Source organism: Hyla sarda, chromosome 4 (genome assembly GCF_029499605.1).
Source record: "Hyla sarda isolate aHylSar1 chromosome 4, aHylSar1.hap1, whole genome shotgun sequence".
Lineage (NCBI taxonomy): Eukaryota > Metazoa > Chordata > Amphibia > Anura > Hylidae > Hyla > Hyla sarda.
Genome location: NC_079192.1, coordinates 63,852,894 through 63,876,141, shown reverse-complemented (window position 1 = coordinate 63,876,141; position 23,248 = coordinate 63,852,894). Strand labels below are relative to the sequence as shown.

Here is a 23,248-nt window from a genome sequence, read left to right as displayed (position 1 = left end):
AGATTTTAGGTGGCATCGCTAGCCGGAGAGTACAGATTTCCCTCTCTGGCCCTCCCAGTAGTTTTAAATATCCCTTTAGTTCTATGCTTATGCAGGAAACTTTGGTTAAAGTTATGTCAAAAGTTGTTAATCGTACGGTCTCACTCCTGATCACGAGTTAGCATCCATTCACACGGCAGAATTTCCACTTGTGGAATTCCGCCTCAAATTAAAGCCCATAGCCTTCTATTGGATTCTGCACTCCCATTCACACTTCTGAATTTTCACTTGCGGAATTCCACAAGTGGAAATTCAGAAGAGTGAATGGGAGTGCGGAACCCTATGGGCTTTAATTTGAGGCAGAATTCCCCCGTGTGAATAGACCCTTATTAAAGGGGTACTCCGCCCCTAGACATCTTATCCCCTATCCAAAGGATAGGGGATAAGATGTCAGATCGCCAGCAGCAGGACCCCCGGGATCTCGGCTGCAGCATCCACCTGTATGGCTTCGGATCACGACCACAATGGCGGAAGAGCGTGACGTCACAACTCCGCCCAGTGTGACGTCACACCCCGCCCCCTCAATGCAAGTCTATGGGAGGAGGCATGACGGACCTCCCATAGACTTGCATTGAGGGAGCGGGGCATGACGTCACACGGGGGGGCATGACATCACACTGGGCGGAGTCATGACTTCACGCTCTTCCGCCATTGTGGTCGGGATCCGAAGCCTCCAGCGTTGCCGGAATCCATACAGGTGGGTGCTGCAGCCGAGATCCCGGGGGTCCCCAGCAGCGGGACCCCTGCGATCTGACATCTTATCCCCTATCCTTTGGATAGGGGATAAGATGTCTAGGGGCTAAGTACCCCTTTAACCAGGGAAGTGGGCAGCATTGGGCTCCATTCCCAAGCCAGCCAGGAGATCCAAGCATTTTTTCTCTGCATAGAAATGTACGGATCTTCCGTCCGGTGAGTTGAGCGAAATGCTGCCAGCTCTACCGGCTAATACCTTATGATCGCAGCTGGTCTCAGGAATAAGACCGGATACCATCAACAACTTTTTACATGTTTGATTGAAACGTTAAATGACACAAATGCTTTAACTACTATAAAACACCAACTGAGAAATTAATCTGCATAGAATTTTGGACCCCTAAAATATGATGGAAAGTGGACTTAAAAAGGTAATGGGGTACAAGTCATTTACCCCTCCCACTTGTCTCTGCTACTTTATAGTACACCAAACCTATACTGACAAACTACATCCCAGGAAGGCCATCATATTCTGGTTATCGATACAGATTTGCTGAAAGCAGATACTCCTCCTTACCTTCTGATTCCTGGGACTTTTCCCTCTTCCGCTTCTTTCTCTTGCCCTGGAACATGAGATTTCCATTCTTTAATGCAGTAAATACATAAGTCCATTAATAACTATCTGCCTAAAACACAGAATGAAATGCACACAAGTGTTCCAGCATAATGGGGGAGATTTAGCAAAAGCTGTGTAGAGGAAAAGTGGACCAATTTCCCATAGCAACCACAACTTTTCCTCTGCACAGATCTTGAGAAATCTTCCCCAATGTCACTGAAACTAGGTCTACAACCTAAGCCTATAACATACAGATGTGACTAACTGGATGCCTACATGGGCCCCATCCAATAGAGTCCTACAATCCCCATCAAATCTTGCAATAGCGTTGAGATAAGAGGGCATACTTACATAGTTATCTCTAGCCGACCATGTTGGGTAGAGCTGGGAGTGAAGCTGCCTCTCTTTCCTGGCTAGCTCATAGTACTTGGCCTGTTCTTCCCGCGATAAAGAGTGCCACTGTGGGGGAGGGGAGGAGAAAAAAAATTAATAAAAAAAAAAAAAAAGTGTCAGATTTTGCCTTGCCTACCATAACAGGCATCCATACACCTGTGAGAAGCTAGGACTTACCCGACGGCCGAGGATCTGATTGATGGCTGCGCTCTCCTTCAGGGTGCACTCTGCTACAACCTTGGCTCTCATCTCTTTCATGTACAGCATAAAGGCATTCAGCGGCTTTTTAATATGCGGCTTCCTCTCCTCTTCTTTCTTAACTTGACCGCCGGATTTCCTAAAGGGGCAGGAGGGCAAACAACTTAACACATGCATGATCCATCACTGTATACCAACTTATTTCTAGTAGCTGTTTACTTAAGTGCGCGCTCAAAATTGCACACAATGTTAAAAGACCACGCCGATATCCCCTACAGTGTTTGAGTTATTGGTGGGACAACCCCTTTAAAAAGTTATATTTAAGATTTTTACACTAAAACTTGTTTTTGGGGTCAGATAACCCTTTGATACGTTAACAGTAGTAACATCACGCGAAAAAGCATCTGTGCTGTAGTAACACTGACGGTTTAATGCATCGGTTGATCGGGGACCAGAAATCTCGCTAAAATTTGGATGGTTGTCTGGGTTACCCATTTTAAAATACCTTATGAAAGATGAGGGTCCCCCATTTCAGGATCCTCATCTGCTTGCAGAAATGAATAGCTATGTTGTCTCTTGTCCTGGAGGACCTGGAATGTCCTTGCATTACGCAGACAATCCACTGATTTAAATGAGTGCCATTTAATTCATTTGCCCTGTGTAGGTGCAGTAGAACTGATCACTAAATGTCAGGTTCCTGTACAAATCTCAACCGATCCCGGCAGCAGGACACAGACATCATTTGGGGACCATCCCAACAAAGGGGATCTACAGCAGTTTACTTGAGGCTTAAATTAATAAATATGCCAGTACTTCAATCATGTGAAAGGTTACAGTCTGCAAAGAAAACGGCAGCTTCAATCCACATGGGACCAGACTGCAGAATGCAATAGATCTATATGGTGAAAACGTGCACACAGGACCTCTCCTCAGACTGAAAGCACTTACGTGTTGAGATTGGGACTGTGGTTTCCAGAGGACGGTTCCTGCTTTACAACTGGGGAGACAATGGCAGGGTGAGGGATCCCTGAGGTATGTAAGCCGTGGTGAGGTGGGGGCACCATGTGGGGAGAGAAACGACTGGAAACCAAGCTGGACAAAAAATAAATAAATACAAAAATGTAAAGAAAAATAAAAATATATATTTTTTTTTTTAAAGTAGACGCATATGATATAACCGATTACATACCTGGACATTGAGGCGTTCATTGCCAGTGCCGGATATGGGTGCCTGAATCCACCAGGAGGGATTGAATACATGGGTTGACCCTGCCTGAGACAAATAACTACTATGAAACAAACTAAACAACAGGAACACCATACAAAAAGTCAGATAGTGTAGAAGTAATAACTATGACAGATAAAACACTTACTGTGGAACCAGCCAGCCCAAGGGATGAGGGATCTGTCCTACAGCTCCAGGGGACAGCGGGTAGTAAGGAGAAAGCTCCGACGGGTGAGGTGGACGCGGGATTCCTGTAAACAAGACAGCTCAGTGGGTTATGCTACACCAAAAAAAAAGAAAAAAATGATCCACTAATTCTGATCCACTGATAAGTGTCCCTGTCTTACCGGTCTTTGGATCTATTTCAGGAGACAAGTGTCCAGGAGGGGTTCCTGGTGAGAAGCGATCGTTGCTGTAGGTGATGAGGGGTGTTAGAGGGTGCATGTGATGAGGGTGCTGGACAACTGGCACCTTGTTTGACTAAAGAGGAAAAGAAGAAAATGTTTTAATTTAACACAGTAGGGTCTATAGAATAAACGACTATAGGGTACAATTTCTCAAATCTAAATCGATCCATCCTCCAAGAAGAGCAGCACTCCTGTAGTAGATGCACGGGTGCCCACTGTAACAAGGTCCTGGCTTCGGACTTTCCAAGTACACAGCAAACAAAAACAGCGGCAGCTCCAATAAAAAGTGGAAAAAAAGTGGGCGTCTTTATTCACATAATGTGATGTGACGTTTCGGCTAGCTCACAAAGCCATTATCTATCTATCCATACTTTTTGTATATTCATATGCATTGCTGCAGGTCAACTGTGAAAACTAATAAGTCTACAGCTAGTCTTTCCCATCCCTGCACAGTTTTTATAAAGTGCTGGCATCTATATGGTGCGGGATCAGCATCAGCAGCTGGCACTCTGCTACAGCAGTCTTTTAGCCCCCAAGATGCCCTAGTCAATATAGGCCGTGGCATTTTAGTGGTTCAACAAAGTACGTGTATGCAAAAATGGTCCCACTGAAAGTTTAATAAAAAAAATGATAAAAGTTATGACGTTATGGGTTTCAGAATGTGGGAACTTTAAAAAAAATTCTCCGTCAGGAAAAAGTAAAAAAAAAATAAAAATTAAATACATACATTTTTAGACAAAAAAAAAAATAAAAAAAAGTATATATTATCCGACTCATTGCTAATAGCAGATATGCATATTATATAATACGTCGTCCCACAAAAAACAAGCCCTCATGCAGCAAACATTGATTTGGGGGGAGGGGGGGGGGGAATCTCTCTCGGAATGTGACTGAAGAAAATAAAATTTTTTTGCATCCTGAAGGGGTTAAAAAGGAGTTTTCCTATAGTCCAGAATGGCGCTTTAGCCAAGCCATGCAGTGGTGTGAGCGTAAGCAAGGACTTTATTATGCCTGGCTAACTAGAATAGCCATTTAGTGCTGTAGGAAATCTAGAAGAGCATCAATCTTTGCCCATCTACCCCAAACACAATGGTAGGGGGGGAGGGATGGGATTATTGGCACAGTCCCCACTTTACAGGTGAAAACTAGTACAAGGAATGGGTAAAACACGCCTGTAAACACACACATGTAATCTACTCCATCTGCAGGACTTTTGCCCCCTTAGCGGAGCCCCATTAAGGTTCACTTAGTAATTGGGAGGCAGACACTGAGCAGGTCGGGCCTCACCCTTAAAACCATTCTTCTACCCCCTCTCCTACATTAAGTAGCAGCTCAGTTCTCTGCTGAAAGACTTAATGCTTAAAGAATAGACAGGAATCCAGGTGCTAATACAAGTATACAAAGGAGGAACAAAAGGGGCCTCATGTGTGACGAGAAACACATTTTATACACACAGATGCAAGCACGAGCGAGCGTGTAAAGCTATGCATGCATGCGTGTATGTGTGTGCATGGTGTGCAGCAAGACTGAGCATGAATATACATGTGTGTTCTGTCAGTGTATACAAGTCAGTGTACATACTACACTTCCATTATACATCACCCCGCCACTTGCTTCACAATAATCCATCATTTTCTGACAAATGATTTATATCCAACACTGTGGCTTAACTATAATTAAAATACTTTCCTCATCTGCATTAGGTATAAAATCAAAATTTTAAGGGGTTATCCCATGAATCATTCCCATACCAGGAGTCCTGGAAGACTTAATAGCTGGTTTCAGCATATAAAAAAAAAATATTTATAATTTTTTAACAGTATCATGCTTTAAATGTGTCCCCCTTGGCGCTGCTCGGGGTGGGCTGAGGACAGAAATAGTCTCCTTCTGCCTCTGGCAGCTGACAATACAGTCTTAATTCCCCTCTATGAGAAGTCTACTGGCAAGGTACTAAACTTTATTCCTTCCAAAAAGCCATTGCTATTGACTGAGCATGCATGTCCACCAGAAATCGGCTCAGTAGGTGGACGTGTACATTGCTATACACTTTGAACACAAGGTGGTGCTATATGCTGTGTAAGTAAAGGCCATAAATCTTCACTGGATTACTTTAAACATGGAAATGGCAAACATTAATTTCTTATTTAAATGAGGATTAGGATATTTAAAAGGGTAGATCCCACCATCCTCTTTTTTTTTATTTTTTTTATTTTTTTTAACATATTAAAAATGCCTTTTGTCTGCATCATTTTGTGTGCTCACTACCAGGCAGACTTCCCCAGCAGGCACGACGTCACTGATGCCTGCTGGGAGGTACTGTATAGTTCAGCTATACAGTACCTCCAGCTGTTTCACCACTACAACTCCCAGCTTGCCCTGACATCTATTGGCTGTAAGGGCATGCTGGGAGTTGTAGTGGGGAAACAACTGGAGGCATACTGTATAGCTGAAAACCGTATCTGATCGCCATGCACATCCCGCTCCCGAGCCCCGCAACACCCCCTACTCCGCCCACCTCGCAAGATAATAAAGTGCATAACTGTCCTACCGCAGCTGCTGCGCATGAAATTTTGCCTCTCCGGGAGCCGGCGTGCGAGGCCAGGGAGCCTGCGCGCATCCTCTTCATTCAAAGCGCTCCCTCCTGCCTGTCTGATTGACAGTCAGGGAGCGAGCGCAGCCTGACTGAATTCTGACCGATGCCCGGCAGTGATCGGTCCGAATTGAAGCGTGACGTCATGCCAGGCTGCAGCTGGCCACTAGGAGGGAGACCCCTAGTAGCCGGTTTTTAAAATGTAAATTAAAATATTTTAATGAAAAAAATAAAGATAATGAATGTATATTAGAGATCTGTTCTAGTACATAAGTACTACAACATATCAAAAAAAAAAAAAAAGGTTTGGTGACAGTGCCCATTTAATAATGGTCCAAACCAGTGGGCTCCAAACTTTGGCCCTCTAGATGTTGCAAAACTACAACTGGGAATTGTAGTTCTGCAACAACTGGTGGTCCACAGTTTGGAGACCACTGGTCTACACAAACATGTTTTTATAAAGGGGCTAAATAACAGGTTTACGAAAAGGGTTTTCCTGTTTTATAAGGCCCGCTTAAAAGTCCGGTGGAAAACATTTTTTTATTTTTTATTTTATTTTTTTAACTTTAACTTAACTGGTGCCAGAAAGTTAAACAGATTTGTAAATTACTTCAATTTAAAAATCTTGATCCTTCCAGTACTATTTGGCTGCTGTATGCTCCACAGGAAATTCTTTTCTTTTTGAATTGTTTTTCTGTCTGACCACAGTGCTCTCTGCTGACACCTCTGTCCATGTCAGTAACTGTCCAGAGCAGGATAGGTTTGCTGTGTCCTACTCTGGACAGTTCTAATACAGACAGACAGGTGTCAGCAGAGAGAGAGAGACAGAAGTAAATTCAAAAAGAAAAGAACTTCCTGTGGAGGATATAGCAGCTGATAAGAACTGGAAGGATTAAGATTTTTAAATAGAAGTAATTTACAAATCTGTTTAACTTTCCACCGGAGTACCCCTTTAACTTCAAGGCGTTATACGGGATAAATCAAACATGGATGCTTACTTCCAGAAAGCGCACCATCCCTGTCTATGGGTTGTGTCTGGTACTGCACCTCAACACACTGAAGTGAATTAGGCTGAGCTGCAATTGCGCACACACACACACACACACACACACAGAAAGAAGCCATGTTTTTCGTAATCCTGTACAATCCCTTTAAGGATTAAGGTTTAGTCATTCAGTCGACATTTTGGTTAAGGCTATAATTTAAAAACCCCCGAGAGTTTAGACCCATTTAGCAATGCTCAAACCTATTAGGAGATAGGAGTTTAAGAGTATTGACCCTTATTGAAGAGATTAGTATGGACAATTTATGGGAAAAGTATGCAAATTTACATCTACAGAAATCCGGTAAAAAGGTTCCTTCTTTGGTATGCTGTCTAGTCTACAGTTAGCATCTTTAAAGACACTGTCATTGTGAAAAAAATATATATATTTTCTACTACTACTGATAAGATGACTTTAAATATACATAAAATAAAAATTTTACTAAAAAAATTTAAATAAAAAAAAAAATAAAAAAATAAAAAATGAAAATAGCTGCACACTGGATATTGCAGCATACTGGATACCGGCCGTAAAGTGTACTGGTATCCAGTATAGGAGATCACCATTGCACCACTACAGCCTTCAGCTGTTCCTAAACTACATCTCCCATCATGGGAGTCTACAACTTCCATGATGGGAGATGTAGTTTTGGAACAGCTGAAGGCTGTAGTGGTGCAATGGTGATCTCCTATACAACAGCTGGGGGTACAATCTTTGTAAAACTCTGTTTTAGAGCTGTGTATTCTCCAGCTGTTTGCCTCTTGCAAAATTACAGGCAAAGGAAGTGTGGGCATGCTGGGAGTTGTAGTTTTGCAACAGCTAAAGGCAACACTGCTCTCACACAGTGCGTTCTAAACACTGCAGCTCCAGCTGTCACAATATAAAACTACAACTCCCAGCATGCTTGAACAGCCAAAGCTTTCGGACTCCTGAATGACAAAGAAGCTGATCTGACATTCATTCATGAGTCTGTGAAAGTTGAATGACACACAGTGACAGCTATGTTGATTAGCATCCAGCTTTACTAGGAACAGATAGAAAATGTATGCATAAAAACTACTGTGCAGCGATTTGCCAGGCTGCTCCCAGACTCCGAGCAGATGAGTCATCACAGTGAGGGAGAGAGATGGACACGCCCCCTCCACAATGCAAGAAGACAAAGCAAGTGAGCAACATATAAATCCTTTGTTAGGGATATATAGGTCCTAGACACAAAGTTTTGGCACTATGACAGGTACACTTTAACACGGCATACATGCAGGGTTGTAACTTGAGGGTGTTTCAGTGGTAGCAGTTGAACCTGGGCCCGAAAGCTGAAGGATCCCAAAGACTACTCTACCACATAGGAAAAACTCCATTATGAAAAAGCACGTCAGGTAGGGGTCCTGAAAGGGTAATCAAATGGCTACTCCAGTGAAAAAAAAATTCTCATATCAACTGTAAATTATGGCTATTAAAAAAAAAAATCTTACTCCTTCCAGTAGTTATCAACTGCAGAAGTTGAGTTCTTTTCTGTCTGGCCACAGTGCTCTCTGCTGACACCTGTCTGTCTCAGGAACTGTACAGAGTAGGAGCAAATGCCAATAGCAAACCTATCCTGCTCCGGACAGTTCCTGACATGGACAGAGGTGTCAGCAGAGAACACTGTGGTCAGACAGAAAAGAACAACTCTACTTCAGAAGCTGATAAGTACTTGTAGGATGAAGATCTTTTAATAGAAGTAATTTACATATCTGTTTAACTTTCTGGAGCCAGTTGATAGGGAAAAAAAATAATTTGTTTTTCACTGTAGTACCCATTTAAGTTACATCTCAGCATACATTGTCAGAATTTGCAATCTCATCAGATCAATAGGGTTCAGCGGGTCCAGGTATGAGGCAGACCTCAGCAATGCTTCATGGGTTGGAAAGTGTCCGTGCCATAAACTGATCCCTTTGTTTTTCTCTCATGATTGGGAAGGACTGAACCCGTATGGGTCAACAATGCGTTCCAAGAACAGATATCCTCGCAAAAGCATCTGTCTGTATATGGAAACCCTCCAAAAAGGAATGAGGTCATTGGCTTTTTACAATACAACATAACTAAGGATATTTCCCAAGACAATTTCAAGACTTAATAACTAATGCAGCGATTAAATGGATCTTAGGCCTCATTCACATCTACATTGAAAATACCAGATATAAACAGGACAACATAGTGCAGCATATCGTACTGTTAGATGCCAGACACTATAATGGAAACCCGGCGAACCCTGATTAGAGTCAATGGGGTCCAATAGTTGCAGATGGTGCCTGGCGTGCAGGGGGTGTTATTTTTGTTGTTCTGCTCTAATGATGAAACAGAACAAATGTGGACTGAATCTCGGACTACTCCTATATTAAGGAATCACACCTATACTAGGCAATACTCACCAAGTGTGCAGGTGATGGCGACCTGGCATCCTTCAAGCCGGCAGTACTGGGGGCATCTAGGAGGGGCCATTTCATCTGCAAATACTGTAAGAAAAAAAAAATTTAAAGCATAAATTTTTTTTTTATAAACAAAATAAAATTGCACAATGCAAACATACACCCAAAGGACACACTGTACAGCCAAACCTTCCTATAAATGACAGGTTAAAATGTTCTCAAGCCTACCTAGATGACTAGAAAAGTAAAGTTGCGAGAAATCTTAAAGGGGTTGCCCAGAATAAAAAATAAAAAAAAATTGCCTCTTCCTAGCGTAAGACACAGCGCCACTCCTGTCCATAGGTTGTGTGTAGTACTGCAGCTCCGTTCCATTCAGTTCAAGGGAAATGAGCTGCAATACCAGGCACAACCTGTGGACAGGAGTAGCGCTGTTTTTTTTTATTTTTTATTTATTTTTTTTGCAAGAAACAGGTAGGCATGATGAAACACATAAAAATGTAGTCCCATATGGAGGGGGGGAAAAAAATGTAATAAAAATTATTTAATTTTTTTTTTTTTATGATGTTGCTAATAATAAATAATAAAATAAATAATATTCTTAAAATAAAATACAATATAAATGCTTATTTTTTAAAAGTTATAGGTATAATGTCAGGTGGGTAATTTTTTTTTTCCAAAAAGACACCTGGAAATAACTTGGCACGTATTCATCAAATGTTACGTCTATGACCTCATCCATGGCTTCCCGGGGCAGCTCCCGATGGGATGTAATCAGATGCATTATACAGACTTTCCTCTAATTTCCGTATACCATTCCCTTAACCTACATCAGTGTCTTCAAACCGTGGACCGCCAGGTGTTGCAGAACTACAACTCCCAGCATGCCCCCAAAGCCTGAGTTATACTTTTACAACACCAGGAGGTGCAGAGTTGAAGATTATTGAACTACATAATACAATTCTTCACTCACTTTCTGGCGTTCCAAATGTTGCAAAACTAGAGCTCCCAGCATGCCCTGACAGCCACAGGCTGTCAGGGCATGCTGGGAGCTGTAGTTTTGCAACAGCTAGAGATCCACATCCTAAAGAACGCAATTACAGACTGACTACACACAAAAACAAAACCAAAAAGTTTTTATTATTAAAAAAAAGTTTTGCCAAACTTTTCACCCATCCATATGTATTATTGTCAAAAAAAATAAAATAAATAAAATAAAGGTAGTGATTGAGTCTATGGAAGAAATCTGAGCCGTCCTCCTCCCACAGATGCTGCAGTGCTGGTGAGGATTTAGGGATTTGGTATAGGGCAAGGGGGGGGGGGGGGGGGGGGGTGTAAGCAGGAAACTGCCTGCATGGGCACATATAAATCCTGGAGGATCCCGGGAATGTTTACATGGGAGAACGAAAACTGGGGCAGTAAAACCAACAGAGAGCAAGACAAGGTCCAGCTGTGAGATTCCACTTCATCCTAAGTGACTGGAGACCTTGTTCTCCTCACAGCAGCCACCACATAGCAGCCTTCCCTTCCAAGGATTAAAAAAGCTGCAAAAAGTTTAACCTTTTTAATGCTTGCGTGAACTGGATTTTTTTTTTATAAAAAAGTAAAAAAATAAATAAAATAAATAAAACACATACCCAGCTAAGATGATGAGGCATGCAGGCCGGCCCACAATGCCAGAGACTGCTGTGTGGGTGTTTTTTGGGTTTTTGTTTTTTTTCCTCCTTTTTTTTAGGGGGAGGGCAAGGGCTCTGCAAGCCTGCAGAGTGACTGGAATCCAGCAGGAAATGTCCTTATTGTTCCCAATGACAATTTCCAGAACTCAAGCAGACAAATGGCATTGTCGCCCCTCTTCAGACCCCCTCCGACATGGGCCCACCCCCCCCCCTCCCTTCCAGCTTTCCAATTTTAAAACCTCTTCCCTTTTCTTGAAATATATCTGCTTATCTTTCTATAGACTTAATGGAACAGTTCCTGCGATAAAAGGAGTAGTTGTCCTTAAGGTACTTACAGAACCGGCTATGTCTGGCTGCACATAAATGAGCTGAGAATTGTTCTTTACACCATGCCAGCCTATAGGTTCAGGGCTCAGTTTTGGCAATATGAAATATTTATTCTATATATACTAGCCGTGTACCCGGTGTTGCCCGGTTTTTCCTTCCTAATCCTTGTTGTGGAGGAAAATCAACAGGGGAAGCTTTTGACTTCATATCCAGTCCTCATATATGGTTGTCCTTAGAGATAAGCGAACTTACAGTAAATTCGATTCGTCACAAACTTCTCGGCTCGGCGGTTTCTGACTTTTCCTGCATAAATTAGTTCAGCCTTCAAGAAAGAGTCTCCTAGGATTGTATCCACCTTTTCCAGCCCACCGGAAAGCTGAACTAATTTATGCAGGAAAAGTCATCAACTGCCGAGCCGAGAAGTTCGTGACGAATCGAATTTACTGTAAGTTCGCTTATCTATAGTTGTCCTATCCCAACCCCATCCCCTGACCCCTATCCCCCGACCCGTAATACGTGTACCAGGCATTGAAATATCTCCAGCCGTACGGACGTTATATGGGAACCAACATTTCCCATTGATTTGCATGGGACTTTAAACAAAAACCCCGACCCTCACAAATGGGGGTAGTTAAGGGTTAAATTAACTATCCTATATTTTGAGTGGACATATAAGTAACATGTGACAAAGTATTATCGAAATATTTCCAGCCGTTTGGAAGTTATGCAGTAACATATTTCCCATAGACTTGTATGGGACTTTAAACAAAAACCCCGACCCTGGCAAATGGGGGCGAGTAAGGGTTAAATTACCTATCCTATGTTTGTTGACATAACTAACATGTGTGCCATACACACACGCATCTCCAGTACCAACCGAGATGCCAACCTGTCTCTGGCATCCATATAGACATAGCAGTTTTGACCTGGTGCCATCATGATATCCATTTTTCCATATGATTATCATTTGCATTCCGTATTGAAGTTTCTATCGGAAGCCAAGCGCATTTATATTCAACGGAATGCCAGCTTGAGGAAATGCTTTCCTGTAGCAATTAGGCTATATATTTGTTGGCACAGGTGTAGCAGAGCCGAACGGCACAACCCATTGTGATATATGGAGTGTTTCACAAGGCAAAACTATGTGGCATTATAATGGCAAATTATAAACTGTGGCCCTCAAGATTAGAGATGAGCGAACTTACAGTAAATTCGATTCGTCACAAACTTCTCGGCTCGGCGGTTGCTGACTTTTCCTGCATAAATTAGTTCAGCTTTCCGGTGCTCCGGTGGGCTGGAAAAGGGTGGATACAGTCCTAGGAGACTCTTTCCTAGGACTGTATCCACCTTTTCCAGCCCACTGGAAAGCTGAACTAATTTATGCAGGAAAAGTCAGCAACCGCTGAGCCGAGAAGTTTGTGACGAATCGAATTTACTGTAAGTTCGCTCATCTCTACTCAAGATATTGCAAAACTACAACTTCCAGCATGCCCGGACAGCCAACGGCTGTCCGGGCATGCTGGGAGTTGTAGCTTTGCAACCCACCTAAAAAGTCCCGCATGTGACTCATTGAGGGCACACAAAAACGTGCCTCTAGTGCCCCAGAAAGGACAGTGCAAACTTGCGTCACAAGCAGAAATTGTGCAAACCCTGGATACACATGCACTTTTCCCTGTGCACTGGTGGATATTTGCAAGCACAGCTCCGCACATAAACAAAGCCAGCTATACAGACAGTAACATGCAGACAGATTTCTTAATGCCGAATTGTTTTCTTTGCTATAGCCTGCAGGAATGCTTCCCCTCCCGCTCCCCCCCCCCCCCCTTTTCTATCCCCTGCTCTCTGCCCGCCTCCTCACCCCCACCCCCCATAAGTGGCACAGTCTCCCAGTCACTGCTGCCCTGGGGATGTTTACTTTGGCTGGGCCTAGACCTATAGCTGTGGAAAAAAAAAAAGGGAGAGAGAGTGAGGGGGATGAAGTTACACAAAGCTGCTATATGCTGCTAAGTCTTCCTAAAAGTTGTAATAAGTGGACTCCCTAGAGGGCCATCCCAGGGCACGATGGCAAAAAAAGAGAAGAGAAAGAAGCCCCATCACCAGCCACATAACCAAGCGGAGATCGTTACATTGGAAGAAAACTTTTCGACTTCTATTCGGACGTTAAGTACGAGTTCTAAAAGTGGCACAGATTCGGATAATGTGTGGTCATCCACCTGGCTGGTAGTCTTGCTAACCATCCATGGTGACAGGTCTCCATGTTAAAGGCCGTTTTAAGGAGCCCGTACACATAAGAGAAAAAGTTGGGCAAAAAAATAAAAAATAAATCATAATTTTGGCGTTTAGTAGTATTAAGACATTCCCTGTCCAGATTATGAACACATGCATGCCCAAACTAAACCGAGCATGCATGTGTAGGCGGAAGGGTGCATGGCAACCTCTTCCGAATACCAGGGCTCATTGGGGAGATTTATCTATACCTGTGCAGAGGAAAAGTTGCCCATAGCAACCAATCAGATTGCTTCTTTCATTTTGCAGAAGCCTTGTTAAAAACAAAAGAAGAAATCTGATTGGTTGCCATGGGCAACTTTTCATCAGCACAGGTTTTGATAAATCTCCCCTATTGACTGAAAATCTCTGGATCTCCGAGCAGTCAACAGGTCTTCTATTGAAAAGAAAGGGGACTATATGTAGGACATGTAGTGGCCCAGTACAGGTGGTTTTACCCCGTACTCTTGCTGCCCTGTCAGGCAGCCTCCCTACAGTGTCCCCTGGGCCCCCTTGCATCTGTCCCCCACGTAAAGGTACCAGTGACCAGGAGGTACCAGTGACCAGGTGATCCCAGGGGTGACCTATGGGCTCCCTGCTAGTCTCCCCTATATAAGCCCTGGGTAAAGCCTCTGCTCTCTCTCTTTCCTTACAAGTCTTTGCTGAGGTCAAAACGAGTCCTAGAGAGTCCAGAGTCATAGGAGGCCTCAGGTCCAGTCTGCAGCCACAAGTAACCACAGTCTCAGTATTGTCAGTCATCAGTCACAGTCACCAATTGTCAAGTCAACATGGCCTGCATTAAATTGACCTCATCTACTACAAGTCCCAGCAAGCCCTTAAGGTCTCTGAGTCACTGGTCACCACCGTGGGTCCTGGCCGAATTACCGTCTACCCTCAGTAAAGCTACCAGTATCCATAACTTTGCATCGGAGTCATTGCCCCTGTGCCTAGCCCAGGATCTAGCCTTATACCTTGGGGTGGTATGGAGGATAAACCACACCCTGGCGCCACAAATATAAGGAGTTAATGCCTTCTGCCCCTAGGGTAATTCCATCTGCCCTTTGCATCACATCCTCTACCACAGACGTATCTGAGAACTAGTATCACCACTGATTTATACTTCTGATATATTCATAGTAGAGAAGTAAATCTTAGGATTGTAGCTGAGCCAGTCACCTATATAGAGTATGGATGTAGAATGCTATAGCGACAAGATGGCTCCTATATTGAGAGGATTTTGAGCAAAGACGATTTTCTTAATCAGATCATACTGTATGTAGAGGCTAGGAATTACACAGTACAGTGGTCCCTTAACATACGATGGTAATCCGTTCCAAACGGTCCATCGTTTGTTGAAACCATCGTATGTTGAGGGATCCGTGCAATGTAAAATATAGGACAGTGGTCTACAACCTGCGGACCTCCAGATGTTGCAAAACTACAACACCCAGCATGGCCGGACAGCCGTTTGCTGTCCGGGCATGCTGGGTGTTGTAGTTTTGCAACATCTGGAGGTCCACAGGTTGTAGACCACTGTTAGAGAAAGTTGTACTCACCTGTCCCCTCCGCTACGGACAGTCACCGCTGCCCAGGATGTCGCCGCGTTCCTGCGGTGTCCCCGACGCGCCGGCAAGGCCTCTGCTTCCCCGGCATTCATGCTCTCCGCCATCACGTCGCTACGCACGCCGCTCCTATTGGATGACGGGCCAGCGTACGCAGCGACGTGATGACGACGATGGAGAGCGCCGACGATGCAGGGGATCCCGAAGAGGACGCGCCGGAGCCCCGAGGACAGGTAGGAGACCATCACCGGAGCTCACGGGGCACCGTAAACGGCTATCCAGTGGCAGCTGAAGCAGTCTGCGCTGCCGATAGCCGTTTATGCGATGGCCCCGACATAAAAAAGCATCGTATATTGATGCTGCCGTCAACATGCGATGGTCTCTGAGAACAAATTATCGTATGTCGGGGCCATCGTAGGTCGATGGGTCACTGTATAATTGATGATATGACCCTAGAAAATCCTTTTGTAGATAATCTAAGTTATCCTCAGCAAAATGGGATAACAGGTTGTACTGTCCCCCTATTCTTCAGGGGGTACATAAGGTGCGGAGTTGGTGCTTGTACCAACAGGAATCTTTGTCCAGTTGCAAACTCAACCAGCAACATACTGGCATATATGGTTCTGTATGGAAGTATCGTGATATAGGGGTTCCGTGACAAAGTTAAAAATAAATAAATAAATAAATAAATTAGATCCCAAAAAGACAAAGTGAAAGCCTATACAGACCAGTCTGATCACAGCTCTATACATATGGGAACCAGGGACATTGTGAGAAGTAATAAGGTTCAGTCAAAAAAAAACGCAAACAAGAGAGTCCGAAATCAATAGCCAGGGGTCACAGGCTAACTTTAATACAGGCACTGAAATAACTCCTCGAAAAATGTTCTCATCTATTTTTCCCTAAGCTATAAAAAGCAGTGTACTCTCGGTACAAGCCAAGTGCAAGGTGGCGGGGCTGCATTTGGGATTGCAGACAGCCTTCCCCTGACCCCACTCATGGTGATGTTTCCTCCGGCACAGCCTTTGATGCGGCTTACAGAGCGCTGGATAAAAGAGAACCGGGTAGAGAGGGGGAGTCCCCAAATCTGGCAAAGAGACAAAAATACAAACAGGGAACCCCAGACCCCTCCTTACAGCTCACAGAGGAGGGCAGTGTAAACCCTCACTCCAGCAGGCCCTGACGCCAGCAAAAAAATAAATAAATGAAACATAGATTGAAAGGAAACTAAGAAGGTAAAGGTCTAACTAAATACAAGTTATTGCTCCCTGTGAGCAGCCACTTCAGGTTAAGGAAAGATGAATCTGACTAACAAAAAAAAAAAAAAAGATGTCCTCTCCCATGAGGACTAGGTTTCTCCCTTCACCTCAAATTTTGCGTTCCTCCAGAATCACTTAGTTGGGACTGTAGGGGCATGCGCCTTTATAGACAGCAAATATTCTTACTGTATTTCCATATTTAAAAAAACCGAAGACCAAAATTGTAGGATTGACTAAAGTAACTATGCGGGCCTGAAAGCTACAGCACTGTGTGCAACATCTCTTACGTCAGACATTTCCATCAGTAACTACAGCCACCGTAATTGAAATGGTCCCGAGATTCAGCCATTGTGACTCTCTAAGAGTTCAGGACAATGCCTCCTTTCCCAGAGAGTTGGGTTTTGTACCTGAATGAACATGTCTAAATAGTTAGAGTCCAACAATGCACATGAGGTCACATGGTCCTTCACTTCAAGGGTCAGTGCACATAGCGCCTCAGCCCCACATTCCCAGGAAAGTAATGTAAAATAGCAGGGCGAGGGTGGGATAGTGACACAGGGACAAGTCCTGGTAATCTAGCCATATATCCCCTTACTGCAGATCCCTCCCGCCCCTCTCCCATCTCCACTAAAATAACAAGGTGAGCAAACAGAACTCATTCCAGAGGGATTACACCTTGCACAAAGATTAGTGAACTTCCCCCCCCCCCCCACCACCACCATTGCCATTTAACAGCAGATGCTCATCTTAAAGTGACACACACCAACTAAAAACATGGGCTATCAAGAGTCATATGGTGAAAGATTTATTTTCTTCACAAACATGTAAGCTGTGAGTGGTGGTTAACTAAGATGGTGCAGGGGGACTGGAATTCAACTCCAAAAAAAAATAAAAAAATTAAAAAAGTGTTTGTGGTAAACATCCATGGGTGTCCAATGGTAAGTTACAACATTCTGTTTAAGAATACCCATGGTAAGTTACCTGGATACCTATATATGCCATATATTCATATCAACCCTGTTAAAAATCTATATTTGAATATCTTTATTGTAGCTACAGCATTATCCATACTGAAGAGAGTAATTGATAGTTGGTGGTAAACACCCAGGGGTGTCTAAAGAACAAGTTACACATATGCTGTTTTTGGAATGCATTGTCACTACTGTGGATGTGGACTGGAGTGATGGACACCCACGGATGTTAACCTTCACTAGGTATGTGCCTAAATCCAAGGATATGTGCCTACATCTATCACTCAGTCCAGTTCCCATCCACTGTAGTGGCTGGTTTGTGGGAATTTTACAGCACTCCATAAACAGCATGTGTGTATCTTCTTAAACACCCATGGGTGTTTACCTCTAATGAGTACCAACATCTGACCAGAACCAAGAATGCTATAGTCGCAACTGAAGATTCTCATCTATAGTATTTAATATGGTGGAAAATAATGTATGGCATACATCTACATATTCTTTATAACTTTCATATCTGAATATCCTTAATTCCTATTCCTCAACCTATTACATGCTTCATGCTTGAACTCAAAAAGTATAATTATGTTCTGAGACCCCAATGCAAAACCTATGCCAGGGCCCTGACCTACAACACTGGAATCCTATGTGGCAGAGTAGCCTTTAGGCACCAAAGCTCATAAAAAAGTGCAGATTGCAGACACATCCAAATTCTTCCAGCTTCAGTTCCTAGAGTCCTTTCTTGAACAGAGTTAAGACAGTACACTTATGGGATTATGTAAACTGGTCATACTCTCACAAACCTTCATACATATGTACTGGAATTAGTGCAAAGGGTCATCTGGTCTGCTCCGTGAGTCTTGTGATGGGGCCTCATTAAAATTACTTTGTCTGGATGGAATAACAAAAAGCCTCAAAACACTGCTACAATGTTGTCTTCATGACTATGGCCTAACCAAAAATGTTGGTATTGTACCTCCAGATACAGTCATCTCAGTTATTTGTAACCTCTCAATCTATTTTGAGCGATCCATTGAACAACCCACATCCTCTTGTTATGTCAGGTCTTGTCACTAGTTGCCTGGTTCATTTCAGGCCAACAAATTCTGAACCTGAAATTTCTCAAATCAACTAGAGACTTATCAGACACATGGGCTCCTGGTACCAAAAATGCTTACGGATCAGCCTGGAAGATTTGGAGTCATTGGTGCTGTCAACAGAATTTGGATCCCGTACATGCACCTTTGACCCAAAACCTTAATTACCTCGGAGACTTGGAAAAAACTATTTAACTAACCCCAACTCTAGAACAGATCAATATAAAAGATAGCTCTTAGCAATTTAAGGAATACTAGCAAGTCCTGACATTACATTGACCACATTGCCTTGCAGTCAGACATGACTAGGGGATATTATAGCTGCCATGTCCCTTTGACCACCCACCTATACTTACTTCACCATAAGCCCTACCCCTTTACCTAAACAAAAAGGTAAAAAAAAAACATTGTAAACATAAAATTGTATGATCATCATACATAATGCCCAGGAGAACCATTTGTAAAGCCCACAAACCTTCCTGGGCCCATGTCCACATGTCACCATCGGGCTGGGAACCGCTCCCACATATCCGATCCCCGCAATGGTGCAAAGCACACCCCCGCCCCTGGTCCGATTTGATCTGTCTTAGATTGCCGAAGGAAACACTGCAAAACCCCCATCCACCAGGCCAACCTCTGACAAAAGTAAACCCCCCACCCTACTCAGACTAGGGGCAACCAGCGCCAAAATCCGGAATGCCCCAAAAAATGCCAGCGCAACACACCAAACAAAATATATGCAACTTATCAGAAAAACACACCCCAGCCAACAAAACACCCATATGCATCAGAAAAGGGAAAGTCACTGGCCTCCTCTTATCACGTGAGACCACCCCCTTCCGAAAACCCTGCAGCGCCTGACTTAACAAAAAACGCCTTAGACACATCCGGCAAACCCAGAGCCTTAAACCAGAAGGCCAAAGCCGCCATCCGGTGACTAATACCTGACGGGGACACCCCCTCACAAAAGGCCCTGTCCAAGTAGAACAAAAGAGCCGCCTCCCAATCTGAAGAAGCGCCCGTAATGGACAACTGCCCAACCAACTGCTCCCAATTTTCCCACCATCGACTATAGGACTCCCAGGTAGCCCGGCTCACCGACTGACAAACCAGGCCCAGCGCACTCTCTACACCAGCCACCACAGCCACTCTGGGCATGGAATTCGTGGTCCGTCTCCAGTGCAAGCTCCCAAAATCGGCTCCACTGCAAGCAAGAGAGCGTCAGCCACGGAATTAGACACCCCCGGTACATGCAAAGCAACCACATGTGAATTGAGCTCCAACCCCCGCAGCACCAAGTGACGTAGCAACGTAACCACTGGTGGAGAGGTCGCCGTCTGATTGTTAATGTCCAAGACAACCCCCATGTTATCACAATGGAAGCAAACCTTCCGATTGCAAAACAACTCCCCCCCCCCCCACACCCCCAAATCCGTCCGCAAGCCTGCCGAGAGATGCACAATATGATTGGGTCGGTGGACCCCCGCACTAGCTGCTGCCAGACTACGGCAAAGGGAAACCCCCCCCCCCCTTCCCATAGGCGTGATCTGGCAAGCAAAATTGAGACGCCCCAGTAACGACAACCTCCTGCAACCGCAATTTGCGAACCCCACGACATGCCCGCCACCTCCTCCTTCAGCTCGCTCCAATTTATCCTCAGGCAGCTGGCAATCCATGGCCAGTGTGTCAATAACGATGCCCAAGAACTTAACCGATGTAGCCGACCCCTCAGTCTTCTCAGGCGCTAACAGGACGCCAAACCAAGCCGCCACCCACTCCATCACCTGCAACTAAACAGTGCACACCCGTGACCCCGCCGGGCTGAGAAACAGGAAATCAAGGTAGTGCAACACAAAGTCTGAGACTCCCGCCGGACAACCCACTCCAAAAATGTACTGAATTGTTCAAAAGTACGCACAGGAGATTGCACACCCCATTCGGTAAACAGAGGTCCACAAAAAATTGATCACCCAAACAACAACCACCACCCAACAACTAAAAAACTGTCCGGATGGACAGGCAACAAACGGAAGGCTGCCTCAATAATCAGTCTTGGCCAAAAGAGCCCTGCACCCATAGCGCCGCACCCACACCAGCGCAGCAAAATGACGTGCAAGACACGGCACAAAGAGCCGGGTCACTGCCACCAGATGGGATAGGTGGTGAATGAGGCAGAATTTATTGGGCTCCTTCTTGGGCACCAATCCCAATGGTGATACTCGCAACTCCTCTAATGGAGGAAATGCAAACAGCCCACCATCCTGCCCAGGGACACCTCCTTAAGCAGTTTTTCCTCCACCAATTCCAGGCGAGCAAGTGCCGAGACCAGATTCAGTGTCATCCCCCCCCCGCCGGAGCTGACCCCGAAAAAAGGGATATGAAATCCCTCCGCAAAACCACCTCTCAACTGCTCCGCCGCCACCCTGTTTAGGTAAAAGACGAGGAAAGGCTCCATCCTTTCCCCCCGTAACGGCGTTGCCCCCTCTTCTGGTCAGTCTCTCCTTGCCTAACCTTCCCCCGACAGAAATATCGTAACAGCCCATGCTCGCCCCCATAGCCAGAGCACTCATGCTTGAAACTGCAGTCGACTACAAACTTGCAGCTCCCTTCATTGAGCTGCCAACGCACTCCACGCCCTGCCGGCCGCCCGATGTCTGAGCCACCGGCGCCGGCCCGAAAGGGCTGCTGACCACCACCGCCGACATAAGCCTCCTCAACAAACAGATATCCTTATGGTCCCACTGCAAATCAGGATGCACTGCCATCCGCTGTCAGAACTGCTAGTCGTACTCCCATAAACCCGGTATGCCTCCCTCACTGCATCAATATAGCAAAAGAGCCCGGAACAATGTTCCGGCAACTTCTCCCCCACCATGCTAGCCAAAATCGCAAAGGCCTGCAGGCAATTGGAGAAAGTCTGCGGTATCAGCGGATACCGCCGACGCTCCTCCACCTTTTCCATCTGTTTGGACTCATCAGGCCTTACACTATCCAGGTTGAATTTTTCCAACGGCAGCAACGAAAGATATATCGACGTACTCCCGCCTCCAAATCTTATCCCGCACCTCTGCCTTGAGGTGAGCCCCCAAAGGGCCCTCAAAAACACATACACCTTGCCCCTTGCTCTATCCGCTGGTCGCACTCTGCCCCCGAAGCAACCAGGAGGAGACCCAAACGGCCCTGCACCAATGCCGCCACAAGGAACCACCCCCGCGACACACCCGCTGCCCTTCAACTGCACCACCCCACACTGGAACCGGGACCCCCCACTCCGCAATTGGGCCTGCAGACCATTAAGAAAAAATTGCAACCCCCAGCCCACCCTGAACCCGCAAAACTGGAGACCGTGGTGCACTCACCCGACCTCACCGGCACCAAACCAGCGGTCGTTTCTCCACACCATCCAGACCTCCGAAACTTGACTCTCGCCAGCAGAAGGGGAACCATGCCCACAGATGCTGCAACAGCTCCAGCCGAAGTCCCACCAGCCGAGGGTCAGTCCAGAGATGATGTCGAGCATCAACCCCCAACCCCAGAGGGGAGCAGGGAACCAGGCAATGGGTCCAGGGATGCAGCAGGTTCTTCTGAGATCAGCAGGTCATCATCACTCACTTCACTAGGGGCAGGGCTGATTTCTTCTCCACCCCAGGTAACAGGCCCTCCAACACCCCCCCCCCCCCCCAACAGCTGGAGAAGCCCCATTTTGGGACCCTCCCCCCCCCCCCCCCCAGGCACAGTGTGAATCATGGCCTGGGTCCACGGGAGCAGGCCACACTGGAACCACGCTCCACACGCACGTCCATCTTCAGCAGAGCCACCAGCGGAAGCCCCCCAGGCCGCCCATCACCTGACACTCCGGCCCAGGGACCAGCAGGAGCTGGAGAGGGACTTACCTGCTGGCATCGCGTACAGGGAGAGGAAGCAACCCAGACCGTTAACCCTTACCTAGGCATAATCCCTCTGTCATGTGCCCCTCCAGTCCTATGCTATCCCCTCCAGGGCTTCCTGGCCAGAGAGAATGGAAGTTCTATACATAATGCTACCATCACATGAATAAACCGTCTCATGTAACCTGTCGACCCACATTCACAAAGATGACCTGAGGCCTCCTACTCAATTAAACAAACAGGTCACAGCTTTCCCAGAATCGCAGGTAAGTTAGAAGTCAGAATAAGGGCCCAGGTCTTCGCTTACATAATGGAGGCCAACATCAACATGCAATCTGTTCTGGGGCAACAATGGAGTTTAGTTAAAATGCAATGGAATCTGATGAATGCAAAGAAATGTCTAGAAAAGTCTAGAGAAAGTCAGACTCTGGATACAATGGTATGACAAATACCCATGAGATCAGACTATAGTCTATAACTGTACGTGCCATAATGACACTCATTGAGATCTATGGACCAATGTTATACCCCTGTGTATGTCTCAGATGTTCTACAGAAGTGCCAGGTTTCATAGAACTGCTTTAAAGATAATAGC

At 45.2% G+C, this 23,248-nt stretch overlaps 1 protein-coding gene across 2 annotated transcripts in view; it reads right to left on the bottom strand.

Moving 5' to 3' along the window:
• TCF7L1 (transcription factor 7 like 1) overlaps positions 1 to 23,248 on the bottom strand; it is a 53,046-nt gene that overhangs the window by 3,121 nt on the left and 26,677 nt on the right. Inside the window, exons 4-11 of one of the 2 annotated variants that reach the window (XM_056569198.1) lie at positions 9,616 to 9,699; positions 3,512 to 3,644; positions 3,313 to 3,415; positions 3,129 to 3,212; positions 2,888 to 3,031; positions 1,919 to 2,078; positions 1,700 to 1,807; positions 1,310 to 1,376 (exon numbers count right to left, since the gene is read on the bottom strand). In XM_056569198.1, coding sequence (XP_056425173.1) covers positions 1,310 to 1,376; positions 1,700 to 1,807; positions 1,919 to 2,078; positions 2,888 to 3,031; positions 3,129 to 3,212; positions 3,313 to 3,415; positions 3,512 to 3,644; positions 9,616 to 9,699 — 883 coding nt within the window. The remainder of the gene's footprint in view (positions 1 to 1,309; positions 1,377 to 1,699; positions 1,808 to 1,918; positions 2,079 to 2,887; positions 3,032 to 3,128; positions 3,213 to 3,312; positions 3,416 to 3,511; positions 3,645 to 9,615; positions 9,700 to 23,248) is intronic. The other variant, XM_056569199.1, reaches the window with a different exon arrangement.